Below are 22,533 nucleotides of genomic sequence, written 5' to 3'. Positions count from 1 at the left end.
CAATCATCTAGTACGCCAATTGGGTTTTTAAATTATGAAAAATGTATTGATTTTTTGATTGTATACGAAAGAGTACCTTTTTCTGAGCCACTATGATTTTTTTCAGATTTTTTAGAACCTTATTTTGGTACCTAAAATCAATTTCAAAGAGATTTTTTGAAATCACCTTTTGACAGCTGGGCAACTGTTTGACAGCTCCGCCCAGTACAAACTGCGATGAGGGGTGATTCGACAAATTGCTCCCATACAAACTTCAAATTGATTTTTAAATAGGTTCCCGGGTTCCAAAATTCATGAAAATTTGGATTTCAGCTCAGTTTGACATGCAGATTCAGAATATCGAATTATCTCAACATCGTTAAGGACAAACGTCTTGAAATCCCGCTTCAATAGTGCATCAGAACTTCAAATGCACAAATCTCAAGAAGCAAGCTTCAAACAACAGTGCATTTCATTATTCTGTTCTTGCTCACTTGTAATAAGCTCGAAATGAGAAGCTCAGGTGTGCTGGTTTTATTTACGAAGAGATTTGTGCCCTTGAAATCGTGAGTAGGTGCCAAAGTCGGCCATTGCACAGTGGGAAAAATTGAACCCGAAACACGACTAAATTCATTTTCTCAGCTGGGTAACGGGTTCTGCCAACGGCTGAGACCATTTTCGCTTGGAAAAAGTGTGCTGAATCGATTGGTGGGGGTCTCATTGGCCGGCGGCCTCACCCTGGCCAGCTAGAGGGCCGGAATGAACCCGAGTTCCTTACGGAAAGCAAAATCATTGTCATCCAAGAATACTTTCGCACCCGATATTTATTCGGAAGCCGCAAATCAGAAGTCAACCGCACTCCGGATAATATCAGTTGCATATAATGGTCCAATTGTGGTTCCGGAACAATCCGGAACATTGGGGTGGGGCTAATTTTAAAAAATCTATCTGGGATATGATTTCCCAAATGAAAATCGATCTACTAGTCGAAATAAGCAAGCTGTACAAAAATGAGTGATTTTGGTTGATCTTTAGGGGTGGCGCAAAGGGTTCAAGTTATTTTTTTTCTAGAGCAAACCTTTAAAAAACATTTCAAACTAAATTTTCAAACATATTTTTTCTAGATTCCTTTATAAGCTGCTTCCAGAATCCATCAGGGATGCTTCTAGAATCCATCTGGGTTGCTTTCAGAATTCTTTGGAAATGCTTCAAGATTAATTTTTGAATGCTTTCCGAATTCTTCTGGGATGCTTCCAGAATAATTGTGGGGTGCTCCAGAGTCCTTATGAAATCAGGGTGTCTACTACTTGGAAAACACCTGAAACCCGGGAATCTTCAGGTAGTTATATCTTACAGGGAAAACCTGGAATACTTAGAGAACTTCTGGGTACATTTTGTAGCGGATTAAACAAATACTAGAAGTCCGTTTTGAATTTCGAAATCAATTGTTATAATTTAATCAAACATTTTCAGTTTCTGAAAATTACCTGAATCTATCTCTGAAATACATTTTTCGGGGCTGAAATTATAGGGAACCATTCTGAATAAATTTCTTAAACAAATCCTTATAGAAATCGTGAAAAAAATTGGATCGCAGGATGATTTTCAGGAATAATCTGAATTGAATTTTTAAGTTGCATTGACCAGGAAAATACAGACTACATAAAGCGTTTCAATCGCATTTTAAAGCGCTTCTAAAAGTAATTCTGGATAAAAATATTATATCATTACCAAAAATATTTCTGGCCAATCTTGAAGAAAAACAATTGTTTTTTTTAACAATTTGACGGAATTGTGGTACGCATCTTAAAGGAGTATCAGATGTAATTTGAGATCGTTTTGTAAAAAAAATCTGGTCTAAATCTGGAATGATTTGCTGCAGATTCGGCATTAGAATTTATTGACAATTCCTCAATATGTTCCTGATACAAATCATAATGATTTTTTAATTGATTTAAGAATAAAGTAGCCTTGTGTTAAAAGTTCTTAAACATTACACATTTTAAAAAACATTTCAGTTAAAGTTCCTATTGCAATTCATGCATCAGAAAAAATCTAGGAGCCATTCTGATGGAGTTCATGATAGAATATGTAACAAGTATACCAGTCATAATTTAGTAATTTTGTTTATAAAAACTGCTTATTGGATTTCTGAATAACTTTTATCTGATTTTTTCGAGGATTTAAATATTTTTCCTCTAAGGGTTTTATGAAAAAAATAATGAAAAATGCTACTTTTAAAATTTCTAGCCATTATTTTTGAAGGATTCTGAAAATCATATTCCCTCATCAACCTCTTTATGTTTGTTTACGAGCTTTCATACAAATCCCCCGTCAAATTTTAACCTAATTAATAAAAATTTGTTTGCATATTTTAAAAAAGATCAATTTTCTATATTCAATGCTTCCAGGTATTTATCTATCTATATATATAAAAATGAGTTTGCAGCCCCTTTGAGGCAACAAAACTCACGAATGGCCGAACCGATCAGCATGACCCTTGCACGTTTCGGTTCGTATTCATGGTGGCTGTGTTTATATGTATAAAAAGTTACGAAAATCAACTCCAAAAGTTAGAAAATTGATAAAGTACTGATTTTTATGAACTGGGAAGAAAATCAACATGATCGAAATCAAACCAATCTAGAGTGCGGTGCCTTAATTAGCTCAAAAGCTGTCAAACTACCACAAGATTGGCAAGACAAAGTTTGCCGGGACAGCTAGTATTTTATAAAATATAAACTGATTTACAAATTGGAAATATATATTACAAAACTTAATTTTAATTAACCTGGAAAACTTACAGAATTTCATTTTGTCTTATGAGAATGAGTAGATACCCTGGAGATGCTTCCCCAATTCTCCTGGGTTGCTTCCATAATCTTTCTGCGATGCTTTCAAATTCCTTATGGATTTCTACCAGATTCATTTTGGGATGCTTCCTGTTTCCTCCTGTGATGCTTTCAGATTTCTAAATGAATGCTTCCAGAATCCTTGAAACCTGGAAGTGGCCCTTCCAGATTCCTTTTAGGAGGCTTGCAGAATTCTTCTGGGATGGTTCAAGACGAAAATCCCAGAAGGAATCTAAAAGTATACCAGGAAAAGTTCGGGTGCATTCCAAAAGAACTCTGGAAGCATCTCAGAATCTGAAAGTATCACAAAAAAAATCTGCAAGCAATTCTGCAAAGATTTCGAAAGCAATCCATAAAAGAGTCAGAAGAATCATGGATTCTACTTCCAGATATCATGTAATAGTAGGATTCTGGCAGCATACCTGAAGGACTTTAGAAGCATCCCAGAAAGATTTTGGAAGCTTCCCATGAAATGTTTGAAAGCAAGAAAAAATTTGGAAGCAGTCAAGAACAATTCTGAAAGCATCTCAGTAGAAATCTGGTGGCATCCCAGTAAGAATCTGGAAGATTCCCGGGATTCTTGAAGCAACGTATAAGTGTCTCAAAAGAAAGCATCCCATAGAGATTCTGGGAGCAACTTTGGAAGCATCTGAGGTGGAATCTGAAAGTGTCATGGAACAATTCTGGAAGTATCCCTGATGGATTCAAGAAGCATCTCAGAAGGATTCTTGTAATATACCCGAAAATCTAGGAAATGTTCCAAAAGGAATTTGGAAGCACCCCAGATAGAATCTGGAAGTATCCCATAATAACTTAAGAAGCATCCTGAAGGAAAACTGAAAGCATCCCAGAAGCATTCTGGAAGCAATCCAAAAGGATTCTGGAAGCATCCTATAAGGAATATGGAAGCATCTCAGAAGTATTTCGGAAGTAACCCAGAAGGATTCTTAACCCAACCTAGAAGAATTCTGGAAGCATCCTTGGGGGATTCGGGAAGCATTCCGGATTGCCGTTTAGTGGCCACCAATATAGTTTTGTTTAACCTGAATTGATTGTGAATTCTAACCCGTAACGTGGGTAAATCACCTTGGAATGGTGCGTTACGGTGTAAGATCTACCATTTCAAGTTTTGATCTTGCTATTTTCCAGCCTGGTTTATTTAAATGCAGGAACATTCCAGGATCAAGATTTGGTGTACTTTTTTACACTATTTATTTATTTATTTATTTATTTTATTCTATTTATTTTTCATTGCTAATATACTATTTGTTTCAGAGGGATGGAGGTAAATTTAAACTACACGGTCTCTAGTAGCAACGGATATCACACCAACATTCCTTCCCTTCCCCGATGACCGTAAGGACGTGGCCGGCGCCGGTACTGACAATATAAAGTTTTGAACCTTCAAAATTGCACATTGAGGATGGAAAGCTACACCCAGGCCCCATCCATTTGGTTCCCTGTGCAATGTTGACTGTTCTGGTCAGTAACGGAGTAGCAACTACGAATTGTACGGTCATCTCATGCTCATGCTCATGCTCATGTACTATTTATCAACTTATCAACAATAGCACAGTTAGGAAGAACATTTCTGAACTAATCCTCTGAAAATTTCTAAATAATGTTCGGAAAAAAACTTGGAAGTTCTGAAAGAACCCTTCGATACCCTGGAGAAGTTTTCAAAAGAACTCCTGGCGCAATCGTCTTAGAAATTCAAAAAGTTATTCTTCTAAACAATTATTAGAATTCTTGGCAAAATCTTTTGAAAAACTTCAAGAGAATTCCTCGGAAAAAGCTCCTGGTGAAATTTTCAGAAAAATCTTAAGGTGAAATTCGGGACAAATAATCACGGGAAATTCTGTAGAAATCCTTAAAGGGATTCTGTTCATCATTCTGGATGAATTTCTAGTGGAGTCTTTGAAAATTTGTGAATGATTTCATGGAAGAACTCTCAGAGAAATTTCTGGAAGATTTTTCCTTTATATACACTTATAGAATGAATTAAAAACTGAATTTAGTATTTTTCGATCATTTAAAGTATTGTTACTCATGTTATTGGTGGGTTTGTGAGACAAAGGGAATAATTTTATATAAAAAGTGTCATAGTTTACATAGTTACGATTTTGATATCATAACAAATTTTGATTTCCGATTATTATCAATAACAAATTAATATCAAAATTTGTTATTAAAATGTATTCCAAATTCACTATCATTAAGCTGTTATTGAAACTAATAAAACAAGTTATTTAAATGGTTTTCCAAGAATATTTTTTTGTTATGATATTTGTTATTTTTCCGCTTATGACAGACAAGTTTATAACATAATGTGTTATATTAATAACTTAAAATAATCGATTCTATTATTCAGTTATTTTACCCAAATAACACAGCTCTTTATGCTGTTGTTATTCCCTTCTGCTCGGGTCAGAGTGGTATCTGTCGTTTCTATAATACGGAACGTGAAACCTTGGAACATCTGCTTTGCAGTTGTGGTGCTTTATACACGCGCAGACAAATATTTCTAAATAGTGGTTGCTTGTAACCTAGTGGGATCTGGTCTGCTGAACCTGGGAAGGTCTTGGAGTTTATCAATTCCATTGCTCCTGACTGGGAGACGACGCGTCGTGGCAGTTGCTGATTACTTGACACATGGTAATTAGCTGGCTAGATGCGAATTTGACTAGAACGGGACATGCCATAAAAGTTCAGCCTATTGGACGCAGTGGCTTAATTTCCCCAACAGGGGAGGGGAAAAATATAGATACAAACACTATTCCATTTTTATTTATATAGATAAATTGTCATTTTACAGAAAAATGCTTCAACTATGAGATTTCCAAAATTTGGGTGCATAATTTCCAGAGATATACGTTGGCAAAGCTGTGATTCACAAAAAAAAAATATTTCCGAAGCAATGGTAATGTAGAATAATCAACAGGGGTAGGAACACTCACTTGCAAAGAGTTACACTCCCTTGATATTATCTCAGCTCAGAAGCATGCTATCAATAAACAGTGCATGGAAGTTTGCCTTTACCCAAAGTAAGGGTCGCACACGCATATCAAAGAGAGAGCTATGAACGTGACCCTTCACGCGGTAAGTGTAAATTACAAACACTTCGTGGAGAGCCGCTTTCATCGTGTAGCTCTCTCACGACTTTGATATGCTTGTGCAACCCTCACTTTATTCGGAAAACTTTTAGATAAAACTACAAGGACTACGTTGACTATTACTCTATACACACTGTTTATTGATAGCATGCTTCTGAGCCGAGATAATATCAAGAAAGTGTAACTCTTTGTAAGTGAGTGTTCCCATCCATGGTTTATAAATAAAATTGCTTTCACAATTAATGATTTAACTGAATCTTTGTAAACAGCCGAAAAGTTGATTGAAAAAATGTGGACACCGCTCTTCAAGTCAGACGCAGTCCTATACCAAAAGCAACTTGTAAAACATAAACAAGTGATAAACTGCCTATCTACATGGGACAAACATGCGTGGTTTTGCACTACTGGAAAATAACATTTGTTGAAGCGTTCAGTTTTGATTATGAGATTCAATTAAAGTAAATCGTTGTTCCTATCACAAGAGTCAAGAGGCTCATCTTGAAGACGCCAGTTAATCGAACATTGCATTGGATTAACTGGGCTTGCGGCAGGAAAACCTAAATGACATAGATAAAATCACGCAGGATATTCTAATGAAAGGCCTTGTTTAATGAATTTCGTCAGAAGGCAGGATAGAATCTTTTTGATTGATCCTAAATAGCTTGAGTATGGCTTATCAGGCAGCATCCATTTATTACGTAACGCTAAAATCGGCATTTTTTGACCCCCCCCCCCCCCCCCTCCCCCCACCGTAACGCTTTTTTGTATGAAAACGCAAAATTTTTTGTATGGGCCGTAACGCTCGGCTGGACTCCCCCTCCTCCTAGAGCGTTACGTAATTTGTGGACGGCGCCCATATGTTATTCAATGTTGGTGAATCTGTTCCAGTTAACTCTCATAACTGATTCGTGTTACTTTGAATGTTGTCCTTGGATAATTGTAATACTCGGGCTGAAAAAATGATCATGTAGTAACTTGTTGCATTAATAACTAATTTGAGTACAAAGAAACTCCACGAAAACGCCTAAAGGTATACAATTTTCATAGAAACTGTATGAATGCTTTCAAAAAATTCTATTCATTCATATGAAAATTCATTCTAATTTTGAAGCCGAAACCGGTAATAGCAATCACTTGAGCGCCAAACACATCCATTCGAAGGCTTCCCTAGTAGTGTGGGTCATAGGAACCGTTTTCTCAGATCAAAGCTTTTTTGGTTCCGTTTCGGGTCCTGCGTATCTGTGCAAAATTTGAGCACGATCGGTTGCGTTTACACTTTGCGCATTGCAATTGAAATTTGTATGGGATTTTGTATGAGAAAACATACTTTTTTGCATTTTTGTCATAAGTTGAAAAAGTTTGTTTGAAACATTTTAACCGATACTATGAAATGATAGCCTAGGATGTTCTGAAAAACTTCGTTGAAGACCGCAAAGCGATCCGATGCTTGTGAAAATATTTATAAGCAACGAACCGCATGCATGTGTTTATGTTTTAAAGGAATAACAATAGCAACAAAATCAGGGGCTGTCCATTCATTACGTAAGGCAATTTTTACGATTTTTTTACTTCCCCAACCCCCTCTTGTAAGATTTTTTGTATGAAGCCCTAAATATTTTTGTATGACTTGTAAGATTTTTCCCCTCCCCCCAGAAACCCTTACGTAATTAATGGACAGCCCCTCATGCTGTTTCGGCAAGCAATGCCAACGCTATAACTCATAAGCATCCGATCACTTCGCGGTCTTCGACAAAGTTTTTCAGGACACCCTAGGCTATGTTTTCACTTCATCGGTTACATGGTTTGAGAAAAAAATTCCAGCTTGTTATGAGAGAAATGCAAAAAAGTGTGTTTTCCCATGTAAAACCCCATACAAAATTCAAACGCGATGCGCAAAACGTAAACATAACCGATCGTGCTCAAATTGTGTACACTTATTTGGGTCCTGAAATGGGATCAAAAAAGCTTTGATCTGATGGGATACCATTGAATTTTTCATTTTTCCATATAAACTCTATAATCCCTAGCAGGAACGAATAACTGTCACATAACTATAGCATACCAACGTCAGATATCATACCAAGACCAGGTAATGGTCGGTTATCATGGTATTGGAAATAACCCACTTTGGTATTGTGTTGGAATTGAGTCACCGACAAAAAATACCTCAATGAGTTATTGGTTTGTAATTGAGGACTGCTTTAGGTCTTTTGTAATTTTGGAAAATCACCATTTATATGGAATAAATGTCGTTTATTGTATTGCGTGGTACCTCGTTCAGGTTGTAGCTATTGGGTGTTGCATATCTGAGTTTGGTATTCTGCAACTATTTCCTTCTGCTTGGATTGTGTGGCACTAATACGGTAACACAAGCTTGGAGCTATGTTTCAAAATCACTCAGCACATAGTTGGTGAAAATCGTTATTCGTTACCACAAAACTTGTTATACATTGGCCTCAGATCAGATTACCCATTATTCAATAATTCTTCCTAATTCTCAATAGGATTTATAAGTTTCCTAGAATAAGGAAGAAGTCAATATCTGGGAATAAAATATTATATTTCGGAGAAACCTCTTAAAACCTCTAAATAATGACTTATTGTGCGATAATGCAATGTTCACAAAGGTCGTATGAATGCAATGAAGATTTGTGTCAAATATGAAAATGCCAAAAAAGGGACAATTCGAAAACTACTAAACACTACCAAAAAATGTCATTTTCCCATAGTTTTTTTTTTCAGTAAAATATCTGCAATATTAAAAATGTTGTCTCACATATTCACAAAAATGCGTATTTTGCCTGAAGAAAGCATGAGAAAATTTTAAATAATGTGCATGACATAATCGTATACATAAGTGATCCGATTCCGTCAGCTTCTTTTCAGAACACATATGTCTTCTCCGTAAATACCTCAGCAAATGTTTACCTCTCTATTCTCTTCATTTGAGCTGTAGTGATCATGAATGAATTAATGAAAGTTTGACCGTAAGAAATAGAGAGCAAAAAGTTAATCGCAAAATGGGACTGACAAAATCGGGTCCATACTGTAACACAAATTTCAAAGCTAAGCAATTCAGCATCATAAATTAAATTTTATGTGACTCATTTCAGTATCATTATGTCCATCTGTTTCGTTCTGACTGACTATGTTGCATCATTATGAAACTCATCTGCAACTCAAATGTGGTGTATAATGAACTCGTTGAACTTTATTTTTTCAGCAACAGGTTAAAATATATTATGCTTTTGATGGCCTCAAAAATGTTGCACAGGAAAATTACACAGTGAACTATAATTCAGCTTCATTATTAGTAGCACAAATCATTCCAGTTCACTTTGGCGGAGTTGCTGATTCTGGTTACAGTTTTCTATGAAAAAAAACATGAATAACAAGAATTTTTGTGTTTTTTTTCGCATGCGTTCGTAATAAACGCCTAGAAAGGGAACAGTGTGACCCGGCTTAACCAACTACGTTAAAGCGAATACCGGTAATTAAATAGCTTCACAATTTTGATTGTCTGGATTCTCTTTGATTATGTTTGACTATGATGCTTCTGAATGAATAACTTCAATCAACAGAATCATAACGATAAGAATTAAATGTCCTATCAATGACGAATGGCTACATTAGTCATCAAATAACAAACACATACTTTGGATGAGCAACAAACTTTCTTACAAGCTTCATATATACAGCAGGGTGTACAATACATTCGAATTCACTTTTCTTCTCAAGGCTGTTGATGAGCTAATAAATGTATTTTATTTTTGTTCTTTCATTAGCTCTAATGGTTGGTGATTTAAAATACCCTTTGGTAAAATGAACCAGAGGCGCTTTTGTATATAAATTTATATTTTTTCACTGTTCTTGCTTGTAACCTTTTTATGTTTATTTTTATATGAACTAAGGTGCGTGTACCAGTTATCGCACTACCTAAGGAAAACTATTTCTACAAAAATAAGAAAAAGACCGACGAATGTCATCCATATGTCAAATGATAGATTAGTTTTCATACTTTAGAGGAAAAATATAGAAACCGAGCCAAAACTACTTTTAGTCTTTATTATGGTGTGTGCCAATAATAGGAACCCTGTACCAGTTATGGACACATTTGTTAATTTGGGTTCCACTTCGCACTATTTACATGCATTCCTTATGGGATTAGCTATAACTGGTACACTATGGCGAAATAGGGTGCAAGGAAGCCGAAAAGTTTAAGAAAATAAATTATTTCTATCATATGTTGAGCAAATTGTGAAGTTTGAATGATTGCAACCATCTTTGATGATCATGATCTGTTGTTCACGATTTTTTTCTTATAGATTTGCATCATTGAAGGTTGAAAATCATCTATGGCGAATTTGAGGTACTATAGCCGTAACTGGTACACCAAAACCTCCATTTAGGTAATGAGTCGGGACTGCATAAACAGAATTTTTACCTAAATAGATTCATTACCTAAATGGATTCAGTCTATTACCTAAATGGAGTACAAGGTTGAAAATAAGTTCAAGAAGGGAGATTGACTAGGAGATTAAAAGGGGGTCATGCGGAGTTTCAGAGGACTTTCAAGGGAGTCTCAGGAAAGGAGGGGCATTAGGGGCATTTTCGGGGGTTTTGGAGGGTCTTGTCAGACTTGTCATTCAAATGACTAGAAGGGCACGATACACGAAAACCCCTGCAAAATTCCACCAGACTGAAAAAATGTTGAATGTCGGGTCAAAGTCGGGTCAATTTTTATCGTATGTTGGGCCACTGTTGGACCAACATCGAAAAACTGTTGGGTCTATATTGGGTTTGCCGGCCAAAATGAAAACAGGTCTTCTTCTTCTTCTTCTTCTTCTTCTTCTTCTTGGCGTAACGTCCTCACTGGGACAAAGCCTGCTTCTCAGCTTAGTGTTCTATGAGCACTTCCACAGTTATTAACTGAGAGCTTCCTCTGCCAATGACCATTTTGCATGCGTATATCGTGTGGCAAGCACGAAGATACTCTATGCCCAAGGAAGTCAAGGAAATTTCCTTTACGAAAAGATCCTGGACCGACCGGGAATCGAACCCGTCACCCTCAGCATGGTCATGCTGAATACCCGTGCGTTTACCGCCTCGGCTATATGGGCCCATGTTGAAAACAGGTCAATGATAGGTTAATGTCGGGTTTGACGTCATCAATGATGACCAATGACAATCAAATTCCATTTAGGTAACGTTACCTAAATGGAGGGACCTAAATAGATTTTACCTAAATGGATCCTACCTAAATGGAGGTTTGAGTGTACACTGAGCCTACATAAATATGTGCTTCCAGGTTGTTAAGAAACAAATGGAGATGCCTGGTAGTTTATTCCATTTTTTATATGATAAATAACGATGTTTCAAACAAGTAGAATTTAGCTAAGAACAAGGCTAAGAATAGCACTTAATATTGAGAACGTAGAAAGCGCAAACTGTACTCACACAATATCTCCCGATCCCGACAGCTCCTGGATCGCAGAATCGTAGCAACCTTTTGTGACGTGACGCTGCACTTCTTCGACTGGCCGTTGCGTCGCAACGACATGCTGTTGTAGGAAGATAGTTCGTTTCTCGACCCGTAACGTTCGGACAATCTACCACCACCTCCTAAAGCAGAGCTTGCTTGGATGTCTCCAACGGGCATCGTATCGGCGTTGTCTAGTTTATGGATTGGAGGGAAAAGATCAATGTTGGAACGTTTGTGATGAACTGTGAGAAACTTACTGTCTTGCGGTAGAAAGGTATCCCATTGCGAACTATCCCAAGGTTCGGAGAACACCGTTCCATCATCGGACTGGGCGCTATTCAAAAGGGATGTCGCGTACCCTACTTGGACAAAAAAAAAATCATATTAGTTTCATAGGAACTTCTTTTTATGTCTAGGTAACGAACCCGCAGCTTGCTTCTCCACGTTGTCATAGGCGGACTTCCGTTGTGGTCGGGTCAAAGTCCCCTTGCCATTCTCGTTCTCCTTGTTTCTCGTCGCATCCGATGACCCATTGCTATTCGCGGGAAATTCTGGCAAGTCTAGGTATGGCAATCGTTTGGCAATGATCTGGTGAACGGTGATGGTACGTCCATCGTCCGGTGGCAATATTTTGACACTCCTATGGCCTCCGGCACCGCTGTCGGTTGGAGGCTGAGGAGATTTTGACTTTGCGTGTTCCTTCATCCAGCGCAAGTCATTATCGTAGTCGTTGTTTTCCGTTTGCTCCAGGGACAACCGATCAAAGTTCAGCCTGTCGGTTTGAACTATTCGGTTTTGTGGTTGAGGTTGCTGCTGGTGCAGGTGATGTTGCATGTTTCTCGGATTTTTCAACTCGTCTAGAGATGCAGCCAGTTGATTCTAATAAGAAGAAAATCAAGTGTCAGAAATTATGAATACTATGTAAAAATGTATCCCTACCTTCAGTCTAACATCTTGTTCCACAGAGGTCCACATCAGCGGCGAGTTGGGATCAATCAACAACTGCTTCGGAGGCTCGGAATGCCTCTGATTACTGGGCAACATTGCAGATCTATTGAAAGGGCTCCTCCGTACTATACTGTTGAGAACGTCGGCAGGGTCAGCGTAGAACGGACTATCCTGTTTTGGTGGTGGAGCCGTACCGCCATTGTTCAACAATGGCGAAGGCGTCTGTGTCCGACTGTGATCGTTGTTCCCATTCGCGTCGCATCGATTTGTTGCCGTACTCGGAAAACAGAGACCCATTCGATATCGCGGTTCCAGCATTGGATTGTGTAGGGGTTTCTCGTGCATCGGAGTAGGCGAGAATGTTTTCAGTACGTTTCTATGATGCTGCTCAGTCGGTGTGCTTCGATCGCTGCTTGCGTCTCGATGTTGCCGAAGTTGAATAAAGTTTTCGCTACTGCTAAAAGATGACATCAAAGATGGCTTTGGACCATCGGCTGGAATGGTTGGATTGTACGGAGCGAAAGGCCGTTCGAGCACCGAAGTATGAAATGTTTCTTGAGCTGAAATATTTTGAGGGATTGTTAAATTGTCTTTGCCTAGACTCAAAATTTACAAATTTTACCTGGCGATAGTGGGTCTAAAGACCTATCCAATTCAGGCTTAAAAGTAGATAGCTTATCGCCCTTTATCAGAGTGGTATTGCCATTGCTGTCCTGCGTCCACAGATCCTCATAATCGCTTATTTTATCACCCAAATTGCTTCGACAGTACACCGAAGGAGATTCCAAAATATCGGATTCCTTTTACAGATGAAATAGGGAGATCAACACTTCAATTACATTTCACTCTAATTCCAATCACATTACCTGATAATGTTTGGACTCTTTTCGTTTGTTCCGCCTGCTAGTACGGGCCGAGTGGATCAATCCAGAGCTGGATTCCATCTTGGTATGCTTCCGAAACGATTGTTGATTGCCGTTACTACCGCACAGGGGAGACTGGATTGCCAGCAGATTACCCTCCGAGTCGGACGCTCGGCCATCATCCGCCTCTTGATTCCTGAATAGTGAACCGGAAATGTGACACTCTCCATCCGGCGGAAGACGCTTTAGGGAGCTTTGGAACTAGAAAAATAAACAACATGGCATGATATATTAGCATTTAGTTTTTGATAAGGCGAACGCTAGAATGGTGAAGTACTAAGCACTTACAGTGGAAAATCCTTTGCTGTTGCCATTATTGTTAGTTTCATTTGGTGAAACTAGTTCTATGATTTGCGTATTTGTATGATTGTCCACGCTAAATGTGACCGTTGTCGTTACAGTGATATTGTTGGAGAACATCGAATTGGTTTCAGTGTTCGGTGTACTGGCAGCACTGGGTGGCTTCAATCGCCGAGCTGGTGGCGCTGGAGGACTTCTGCAAATAAACCTCTGTTAATTTGACTCTAAGAACAAACGTGCCCTAAACATACCTTATGGGTTTGATATTTAAAGTATTCGGCGGCGTTGGCCTGGGTGTCTTCAACTGTCGTTCCAAAGTACCCGCATTAACAGATTCACCGATCTTGGAATCCGTGCTGCCAAACAAATTGGCGTTGAAGATTTCGATCTGCTTCTCGACATCACACGAAACCAGCGTTGGTGATGGAAGCGGTCGCTTCGATTTGAAGGTACTCGTCTTGCCAATGATTCCCGTTTGATTTGGATCCGACGGTGACATGATTACTGCACTGTCGATCGATTCCGGGCTGAGCAATTGATGCCCCTGGCCGATAGTGAAGCTGCTCATTGTGGATATGGTATCCGTGGGAGTTTCACTCGGTCCAGCAAAGTTCGGATTACTCTCCGGACCGAAATGATTGAAAGACGACAAGTTCCTATTGTTGTTGAACGTCAACCCAATGCCACTGGATTGCGTGGCGTCGGATGGGGTGTTCAAGTGACTAGAATTAGCTGATAGTACGGTTTTCGGTTTGGGCGACGCCATCGGGTATCGCCAGAACTCCTGCCCCAGCAGGGCCAGGGAAGATAGCTGCTGCCGGTTTTTCGCTTCACGAAGCGCCTTAGGAAGACACAGTTGAACCGGAAGTTCATCACAACACTGCGAGTAATGGGCTATGAGCGCCGGAATCGAGTCGAACTTGAACCGAGAACTCTCTAAACTGAGCAGGCCTTCGTTCGACTGAATCAGATAGTGCTCGATGTACGGACCGGTGTCCAGGGGAAGTCGGACGGAAACGGCCATGGTTTTCGATTGACTCGAACCACGCACGATGAAGTTCTGCAATTATAGAATATAAAAGTTATTCAAATTTATCAGCAGATTACTCATCAAGGTCTTACCCCTTCCTCCTTCCCTTGCAGCAGGTGAACGGCACCGGAACGCTGGATACCGGGCAGGAACCACACTGGGTGTGTTCGCAGTAACCGTTCGACTAGACCCAGAACACATGCTGGACTGCGGGAGTTTTCCGAGGCTTGTGATTCACTGGAAGTTTCTTCGCCTTCGGCTAGGATTCCGCCCTCGGAGCTGGACACCAGCGAAGTTTGAGACTGAAAAGCAGAGAAGATGAGAATTACATTTGGATTCATCACTATACGTTAAATTCTAATGGTTAACTTGTTAACAGTGGACAGGTCTATTATTTCTAGGTGATTCAGTAAACTTTTTTTTTAATAAAAACTTTGAACAAAGTTTCAATTATTTTTGAATTATAACCCAAAAATTGGGTCTTTATAGCCATACACTAAATAATTGCGCATTCCGCAAGAACATTTTCAAAATATTTACTAAACAAGATCATTCCGAGGATATCTGTGTTTGTTTCTCGATGAGAAGTTCAGTTATTTTGAACGAACATATATATTCTGTTCTAAATTGCCAACTTATCCCCGTAAATCTTAAATTAAAGGTAAAATGGACGCAAATCGTTTGATCGTGTATTCCAACTGTAACTGCACAAAATCACAGAAAGAACTCCTGAAGGAATCCTGAACAAACCCCAGGAAAAATGACAGAAGGAGATCCCTGAAGGGATCTAACGGAACTCCTGGATGAATCTGAATGAATATCTAAAGAAAACTTCAAAGGAGCTTCTGGAGGAATCTTGGAAAGTATTCCTGGCAGTGTACGCAGAATATGCCACCGCAAGCGAAAAATAGGCAACAAAGAAGGCACGGCAACAACGCTTTGTTTTTTCGTTAGCAGATAATGACAAAATCGCTCCCGAGTTTGTTCATAACAAAAACGGTAGGAATATTTGTCTCGTTCTATTCACATCGTGATTTTCGCACTGTTTACAACTGAAACTCAACTCTGAGATTTGCAAGAGGCTTATTTCGTCCAAATGCTTATGAATTCGATAATGTGGGTCGAAAATTTCAGCAGAAAAGCCGGAATATCAGCACACGCACGGCAAGCGATGTTTGTTTTATTGCTCTCATCGCCTGACATGCATTTATTGCGGAGCGCCTTTGTTACCAACATGCACCGCTTAGGACAAAGCGTTTGTTTTTCGGCGTGATCCGTTTTTCGTACACTGATTCCTGGAGATATTCCAGGATAATAAATTCCTTGAGAAATTCATGAAGGAGTTTGTAGAGGAATCCCTGATGGAATCTTTGAAGCAATTCTGAATACACCCTTGAGGGAATTGTTGAATTGATGAATTGTAGGGAGCTCTTTCCCTAGGGAATCCCCGGAGGAACTCCTGAAACAATTCCAGGAGTAATTCCTGGGAGAATCTCCCAAAGAACTTGTGGAGAAATCCCAGCAAGAACTTCAGGTCCGGGATACTCCCTGTGGTTTCCTTCACGAGTTGAAGACATATTTAGAGATTTCTAAAGAGATTTTTTCTGCTCCATAGACTTCTTTCTGGAATTCCTCCAGGAACTTCTTATGATATTCCTTAAAAGATTTTTTCTACGATCACTCTAAGAACTACTTCCAGGATGCCTCCAGGGATCCCTGAAATTTTCTTGTAATTATTACCGAGGTTCCTGCATAACATCTGCCGAGGCTCCTCTATTTTATTTTTATCCATGAATTTAATTGAAATTTAATGTAGTTATATCTGGGGTTCCTAAATGAATTCCTCCTTACATGCTTTCGATTTTTTCGAGAAGGAATATCTATTTTGAGACCCCTCAAGGATTTTTTTTTCCTTCTTCTGAGATGTCTCGAGGAGCTCTTTCTGAGATTTCCTCCAAAGTTCTTTCTGGGACCGCCAAGATTTTCTTCATGGGATGGCATTCCTGGGGGAAAATCCAGTAAGAATTCCTGGGTGAATCTTGGAACAAATTCCAAGAGGAACGAATTCCTGTAGGAATCTCGTAACGAATTCCTGGAAGGGATTCTTTATGGATTCCTGGAACTCCCGGAAGAATCTCAGAAGGCATTCTTGGATAAATTCCGAAGGAGATTATTAAAGAAACCCCTGAAAGTGTTCCTGAGGTAATCCTGAATGAACCCTTTAAGGAGTCTCAGAAGAAAACCCAAGAATTTCTGGGGGAGACTCGACGCAAATTCCTGGAAAAATCTCGGAAGAATATTTCGAACTGTTGGTGAGATTTCGAAATAAAATTGTGATAAAAGCTGGGAAGGAATCTCAAGAACAAACTCAGAAAGAGTTCCAAGCGGATTCCAGGAAATAACTGCAGGAGGAATTCCACAGGAAACAACTTTAGGCATCTCAGGGGCAGGGATGCCATATATACAGATTTATCTGTATCATACAGATTTTTGAGCACCCGTACAGATTTCGTTTTATGTATATGAATTTTTTGTATGGGATACAGATTTTTCTCCCAAATTTTGTATGGGATACAGATTTTTTAAAAGAGTGATACAGATTTTTCAAAAAATCATCTGGCATCCTTGCTCAGGAGAAACACGTGAAAGAACTCCTAAAGGAAACCCAAGTAAACCTCTCGAAGAATCTCAGTTGCTAGGGAAATCGAGAAAGGAAGTACTGGATGAATCCCAGAAGCAGCTCCTGGGGGGCCACCAGGAAGTCATAAATAAGCACATTCCTTACGCACATTATGACTTTTATCACACTACACAGAATAACCTTGATCCAGTAGAATTTCCCCTACCACGAAGTTACGAGCCACAAACATATCGGGACTCCAAATAAACCGCTAAACTTAAAGCATATTTGCATCCCAAATAAGTTTTTGCATTATTGATTGAAAATGGGCTCAAACGAGTTTTTAGCTTTACGGAGCCGAAATTCATTATTTTGCAGTTTCGGTTACCAACTCATTTGTATATACTAATGTTAGTTTAGGCGGTCCACGGTAGTCAAAATTGCTCTAGAATAGTGAAACACACATAGTCTGATTGATTGAGAGGATAAAAGCTGAGAAAAAGTTATACTAATGATTGCCACTAGTTATTAGAGTATTAAGTTTTAAATATGTAATAGTTTCATTGCGGTTTTTTTTATAATTGGCCTATGGCGGAGCCACTGTGCAACCTTTTGGACGTTAATTCTCATAAAAAACGGGCCAAGAGGACCAAGTTGTTGTCGCCCGGACGTTATGTTCCGCCCCCTTCCCAACTCCACAATGTTTTAGCACAGACAAACAGACGTCTTACTCTACCTTCTTCTCATCGTTTCCCTTTCACGTGGACTATTCAAATATTCTGTAGTTCGCAAATCTCTCGCTCATGGCGCTCTCATTATTTTTGCTTCTGTTCGACGTTTGAGAACTACCACCTTCTTCTCTGTGGGTTTGCGAAACACAGTGTAATTAGCATTGGGCGATTATAATTTTGATTTTAATCGCACTTCGATCCAAATGATACGTCTGTTCGTCTGTGGTTTTAGTATAGTAGAGGGCGATATTCCATAAAATCTAAATTCACCGGAACCCTGGACGACCGAACCGATTCATTATCATAACATATTGATAGAATAGTGAATAAAAACATTGAGCAGAATGGGGATCTGAACGGGCTTTCTTGAACAGTGAAAAGCTCTGACACGCAAGTTCAATGTTTACTGCGTTAACGTTCAAAAAATTGAACGCGTCCAGTGCGTTTTTGACTCACGTTCAGTCCAAACGAAACACTGACCCTAATGACGAATTGAAAATACGGGTCTACTTATTTTGGAAGAACTACAAACCCACCAAATTGCATAACATTCAGAGATCCACTATATCGATTTCTATGGAATGGCTCTACATTAAGGTGGTTCAAAAAATCGTCTTTGCTTCACACCACTTACTCGATTCATAACCAGATTCTATACCTTCTCCCAAATTGTTTATCCAACTGGAGAAATTTTAACAGTGATTCCCCAGCATCTTAGCACAGACAAACAGACGTACTCTAGTAATTCCCATCGTACACTGATTTAACGAACTATGTAAAAAAAATTGGTAGTTGGCTAACTGTCTATCGTTGGAGATGAACCAGCCGCGGGCTGAAAATCTCCTTAATAAAGCTAATAATAATAATAATAACTGTCTATCCGTGGCGCTCGCATCGTTTTTGTTCGAGTTTGACGTTTGCTCACTACCGCCACCTAGTTCATGGTCGACTAAACTCAGTCATTTTATTTAGGCGAGTATATTTCCGTGATTATGATTTAAATCGAAAAACGTTCGAAGTGTTACGTCTGTTTGTCTGTGATCCTAACGTGCAACATTGCTGCATATGGCGCCCAAAATAGCACACCGAAATCATTACTACTATGTTTCGCAGCAAAATACAGTAGTAATGCCAATCAAAACATATAATAATCAAGTAAAAATTTTAATTCTGGATAAACATTGTTAACTAATTGATAAAACATGCGATTTGAGCGCAGTCTTTGGCAAAGTTGTAACTGATAGAGTAGCCTAAGAGTACCAAGGATCAATTAATCCTCTAGTGCACTTGGCGAAATACTAGGGTCGATTGAATGAAAAAACATCATTTTTTCATAGTATTTCCCATACATACTTTGAAGGGCTTGAATTTTCCACCAAATGAGCTCAAATTATTGGAGAAGGCATAGAATCTGATAATGAATCGAATAAGCGGTGTGGATTGAAAACTATTGTTTGAATCATTCTACTCTACGTACATACAGTTTTTGTGTAACATAATTCATGGACGTTCCTTAATTGGGATTTCTGGGTGCGCCACTTATGTAAGTAAGTTACAATTTTACATACATTGTTGATTGCTGATATGATCTTTTTCTTGTTATGCCTAACAAAGTTCGAGTAAAATAGTGCACATATTTTTTTTTTTCGAAAATATGGCCTAAGACAAAATGTCTACTTAAACGCCATGAAATTTCAAATATATTCAAAGTAGGCTCGTGAATTTTTAAAAAAATTGCAGAAAGTTGGTCCTACCAATTAAGCAAAAGCTTTAATTTTCAATGTGCTCATATAAAATTGCTGACTTCTCACACCGTACCCCTTTTTTTTCAATATCTTTGACATTTATAATACATGTGATATACCATAATCATGGACTTCTTTTCAAGAACTCAGGTTTCAAAAAAGTGACAGTCACTAATGACGTAGGGTCACGACGTACTCCACACCTTTGAAGATGTTATGAAAGCGTAAAATAACAAAATTCAGCACGCAATACTGGTATAACCTATAGAGGGCGAGATACCATACTTGTCATTAAGCCATAAAATTATCCGAATGATTAAAATAACTCATACACTTGCACATGTCTGTACAGACGTTTCCTTTAAATAAGGAAATTGCGTTTTACATTTAAATTTTGATCCTAAAATACAGGAAATAGACAAAATGATCGGGACTGGAAAAATTTTCACTTTTCAAAAAATGTTCAACTAGCTGTAACTTTTCAAAAAGTACATCAAATATTCTCAAATTTTTACTGTAAGTTCATCAACTAGTTGTGTATCAGTGATCCCAATTGGGAAAAGATCGGGCCATTCTCCACGAAGTTATAGAGATTTTTGAAAAAATGTAAAATTATCCGATAGCCAACTTTGAGCTGTTATATCTGCTGATTCAATGAACCGAATGCATTGAAATTTCGACCATCTATGACTTAAATAATGAGCTATGAAAACCATTGACATAACTTAAAGTTCTTAACACGGAAGAAAATTATAACGATTAGATTATTTTTCCAATAAAACACCAAATTATTAAAAACATCAACATCGTTTCAAAATTCAAGATGCAAGTTGTAGTTCATTTAATTCATCTCTAATTGACTTATATACAAATGTTTTTTGAAGGAAAGTAACAACATAGCCGCCAATAAATTGAAAAAGTAATGGAATGCATATTAAAAATAGACCAATTTACTAAAAATCGTGAAAAAAAAAATAAAATCGCTATAACTTTTTCTTTTGTTAAAAATTTCAAGTTAAGTTAAATGTTTTCCAGAGTTCATTATATTTTTCATATATCGTCAAAATTTCATTGCAATTGGTTCATGGAATCCTGAAATGTTACGGCTCAAAGTTGGCTATCGTATAATTTTTATAACTTCGTGGAGAATGGTCCGATTTTTTCCAAATTTGAACCACTGATACATAACTAGTTGATGAACTTACAGTAAAAATTTGAGAATATGCCTTTTTCGAAAAGTTACAGCTAGTTGAACATTTTTTGAAAAGTGAAAATTTTGCCTGTCCCGATCATTTTGTCTAATCCCCAGTATGTTTGATCTAAATGGCCACATGCTTCACTTCCTTGCTTGCTCTTGAGGAGTTGAACATTTTCATTCTGGAAACCATACCCGTAAGTTCTGAATTGGTAGTATTGATAAAAGCATAAATGAAACAATTCCGACACCATACGTTTCTTCTCCATTGGATATTTTCTAAGCATCCAACATATTTTAGAGAAAATTGCACAGGGCAGTAACTGGGTGACACATGGCAATGCAAGGCTTTGCTTTGCCATGCCACAATTATTGGATTAGCGTGCAACTTTTTCCAAACAAGATTACTTTAATTATAATCACCAACACACCCTCCCACCACCGTCCTAAATGCGCTCATTGTTCCTCTAATGCTAAACTTCCATTAGGCAGCGAAACACTCTGCCCTACCCCGCAAGCCGTACAACGAACTTACTTGATAGATGTCCTCCTGCGACAATTCTCGCTTGCTGGGCAAGAGCGGCGCTAAATCATCGTCCATTGTCTCGGCATTTGTCGTCGAGTGTTCTCCCACACCAAACGACGATAATCGCTGCTTCGCTAGCATAAACGATGTATCCGACCTGCAAGCAATTCAATTTAAAGGCCCGTGAATCGAGAGGAATGGTTCAACACAAGTCCTTGGCGGTTCTCTCACCTTCGACGGTTCTTCGCGGCGGAATCCGTTCCACCGCTGTTGATGTTGCCGTTGCTATTGTCTCTTGTGAACTTTGACACCTCCGCATAGCGCTTCCAAAATTGGCCTTCACTTGGGCTGAGGAATGTCGCCTCTGTTCGCTGCGACTGCGATACGCTTAGTAGTGCCTCGCCTTGAGTGCCACTACCAACACCAGCACCATCTTCGTTGTAATTGAAACACTTTTTAATTGGCAAGGAAGCGGGTCGAACGTTTCTATCACTGGCAAACGGAGCACCCGGGCCCTTGTTGCGTATGCACTCGCTTATTTTCTCCCGGAAACTGTCCGCACTCGCGCTGCTCATCAGATCGATATCGGTGCCATTTCTCGCTTCCGTAGGATTAGAACCATCATCACCATCATTGTTCAACACGTTAACACTGTCCTGCATTGCTAAGCTTATGTTGTATGTAGTTGTTAATCTCTGGCTTTTCTCTGCCGTTCACTGTTTGCCTTATTTTAACAAAAAAGACTAATCCCACACTCTTCGCGATCGTCTTTTACAAGCACAATCTCCGCATGCCAACATAGGAGGCCTTGTGTAGTAGCTGTTGCTGCTGCAGCAGCAGCTCGCTGGAAAGCAAACGATAACTAGATTGAACGATTTTGCAGCGCAGCGATGACTCGATACGCTCTGATTCTGCACTAAATCAAGCATTGCAATCTCGGGCCCCGCTGGCTGTGATGACTGCAGAAACTCGGAAACGCAAATCACGCAAATCTACTATACTAAAAAGCATCCAGTAGCATTCCACACTAGATTTCTTTCTTTTGAATTTGTTTTCACTCGGCAACGCACGACGGGCACATTATGAATC

General features: G+C 38.8%; 1 protein-coding gene across 7 annotated transcripts in view; it reads right to left on the bottom strand.

Annotated features, from left to right (window-relative positions):
- LOC109411213 (protein sprint) overlaps positions 1–22,533 on the bottom strand; it is an 84,911-nt gene that overhangs the window by 44,491 nt on the left and 17,887 nt on the right. For 6 of the 7 annotated variants that reach the window (XM_019684704.3, XM_019684702.3, XM_019684700.3 and 3 more), the window contains exons 2-12: positions 21,676–22,288; positions 21,454–21,601; positions 14,720–14,929; positions 13,849–14,657; positions 13,586–13,793; positions 13,241–13,498; positions 12,997–13,174; positions 12,366–12,934; positions 11,852–12,305; positions 11,684–11,785; positions 11,402–11,617 (exon numbers count right to left, since the gene is read on the bottom strand). In XM_019684704.3, coding sequence (XP_019540249.3) covers positions 11,402–11,617; positions 11,684–11,785; positions 11,852–12,305; positions 12,366–12,934; positions 12,997–13,174; positions 13,241–13,498; positions 13,586–13,793; positions 13,849–14,657; positions 14,720–14,929; positions 21,454–21,601; positions 21,676–22,106 — 3,583 coding nt within the window. In that variant the 5' untranslated portion in view covers positions 22,107–22,288. The remainder of the gene's footprint in view (positions 1–11,401; positions 11,618–11,683; positions 11,786–11,851; positions 12,306–12,365; positions 12,935–12,996; positions 13,175–13,240; positions 13,499–13,585; positions 13,794–13,848; positions 14,658–14,719; positions 14,930–21,453; positions 21,602–21,675; positions 22,289–22,533) is intronic. The other variant, XM_062855549.1, reaches the window with a different exon arrangement.

The sequence above is a fragment of the Aedes albopictus genome, chromosome 3, assembly GCF_035046485.1.
Source record: "Aedes albopictus strain Foshan chromosome 3, AalbF5, whole genome shotgun sequence".
NCBI lineage: Eukaryota > Metazoa > Arthropoda > Insecta > Diptera > Culicidae > Aedes > Aedes albopictus.
This window is presented reverse-complemented; position numbering and strand designations above follow the sequence as displayed.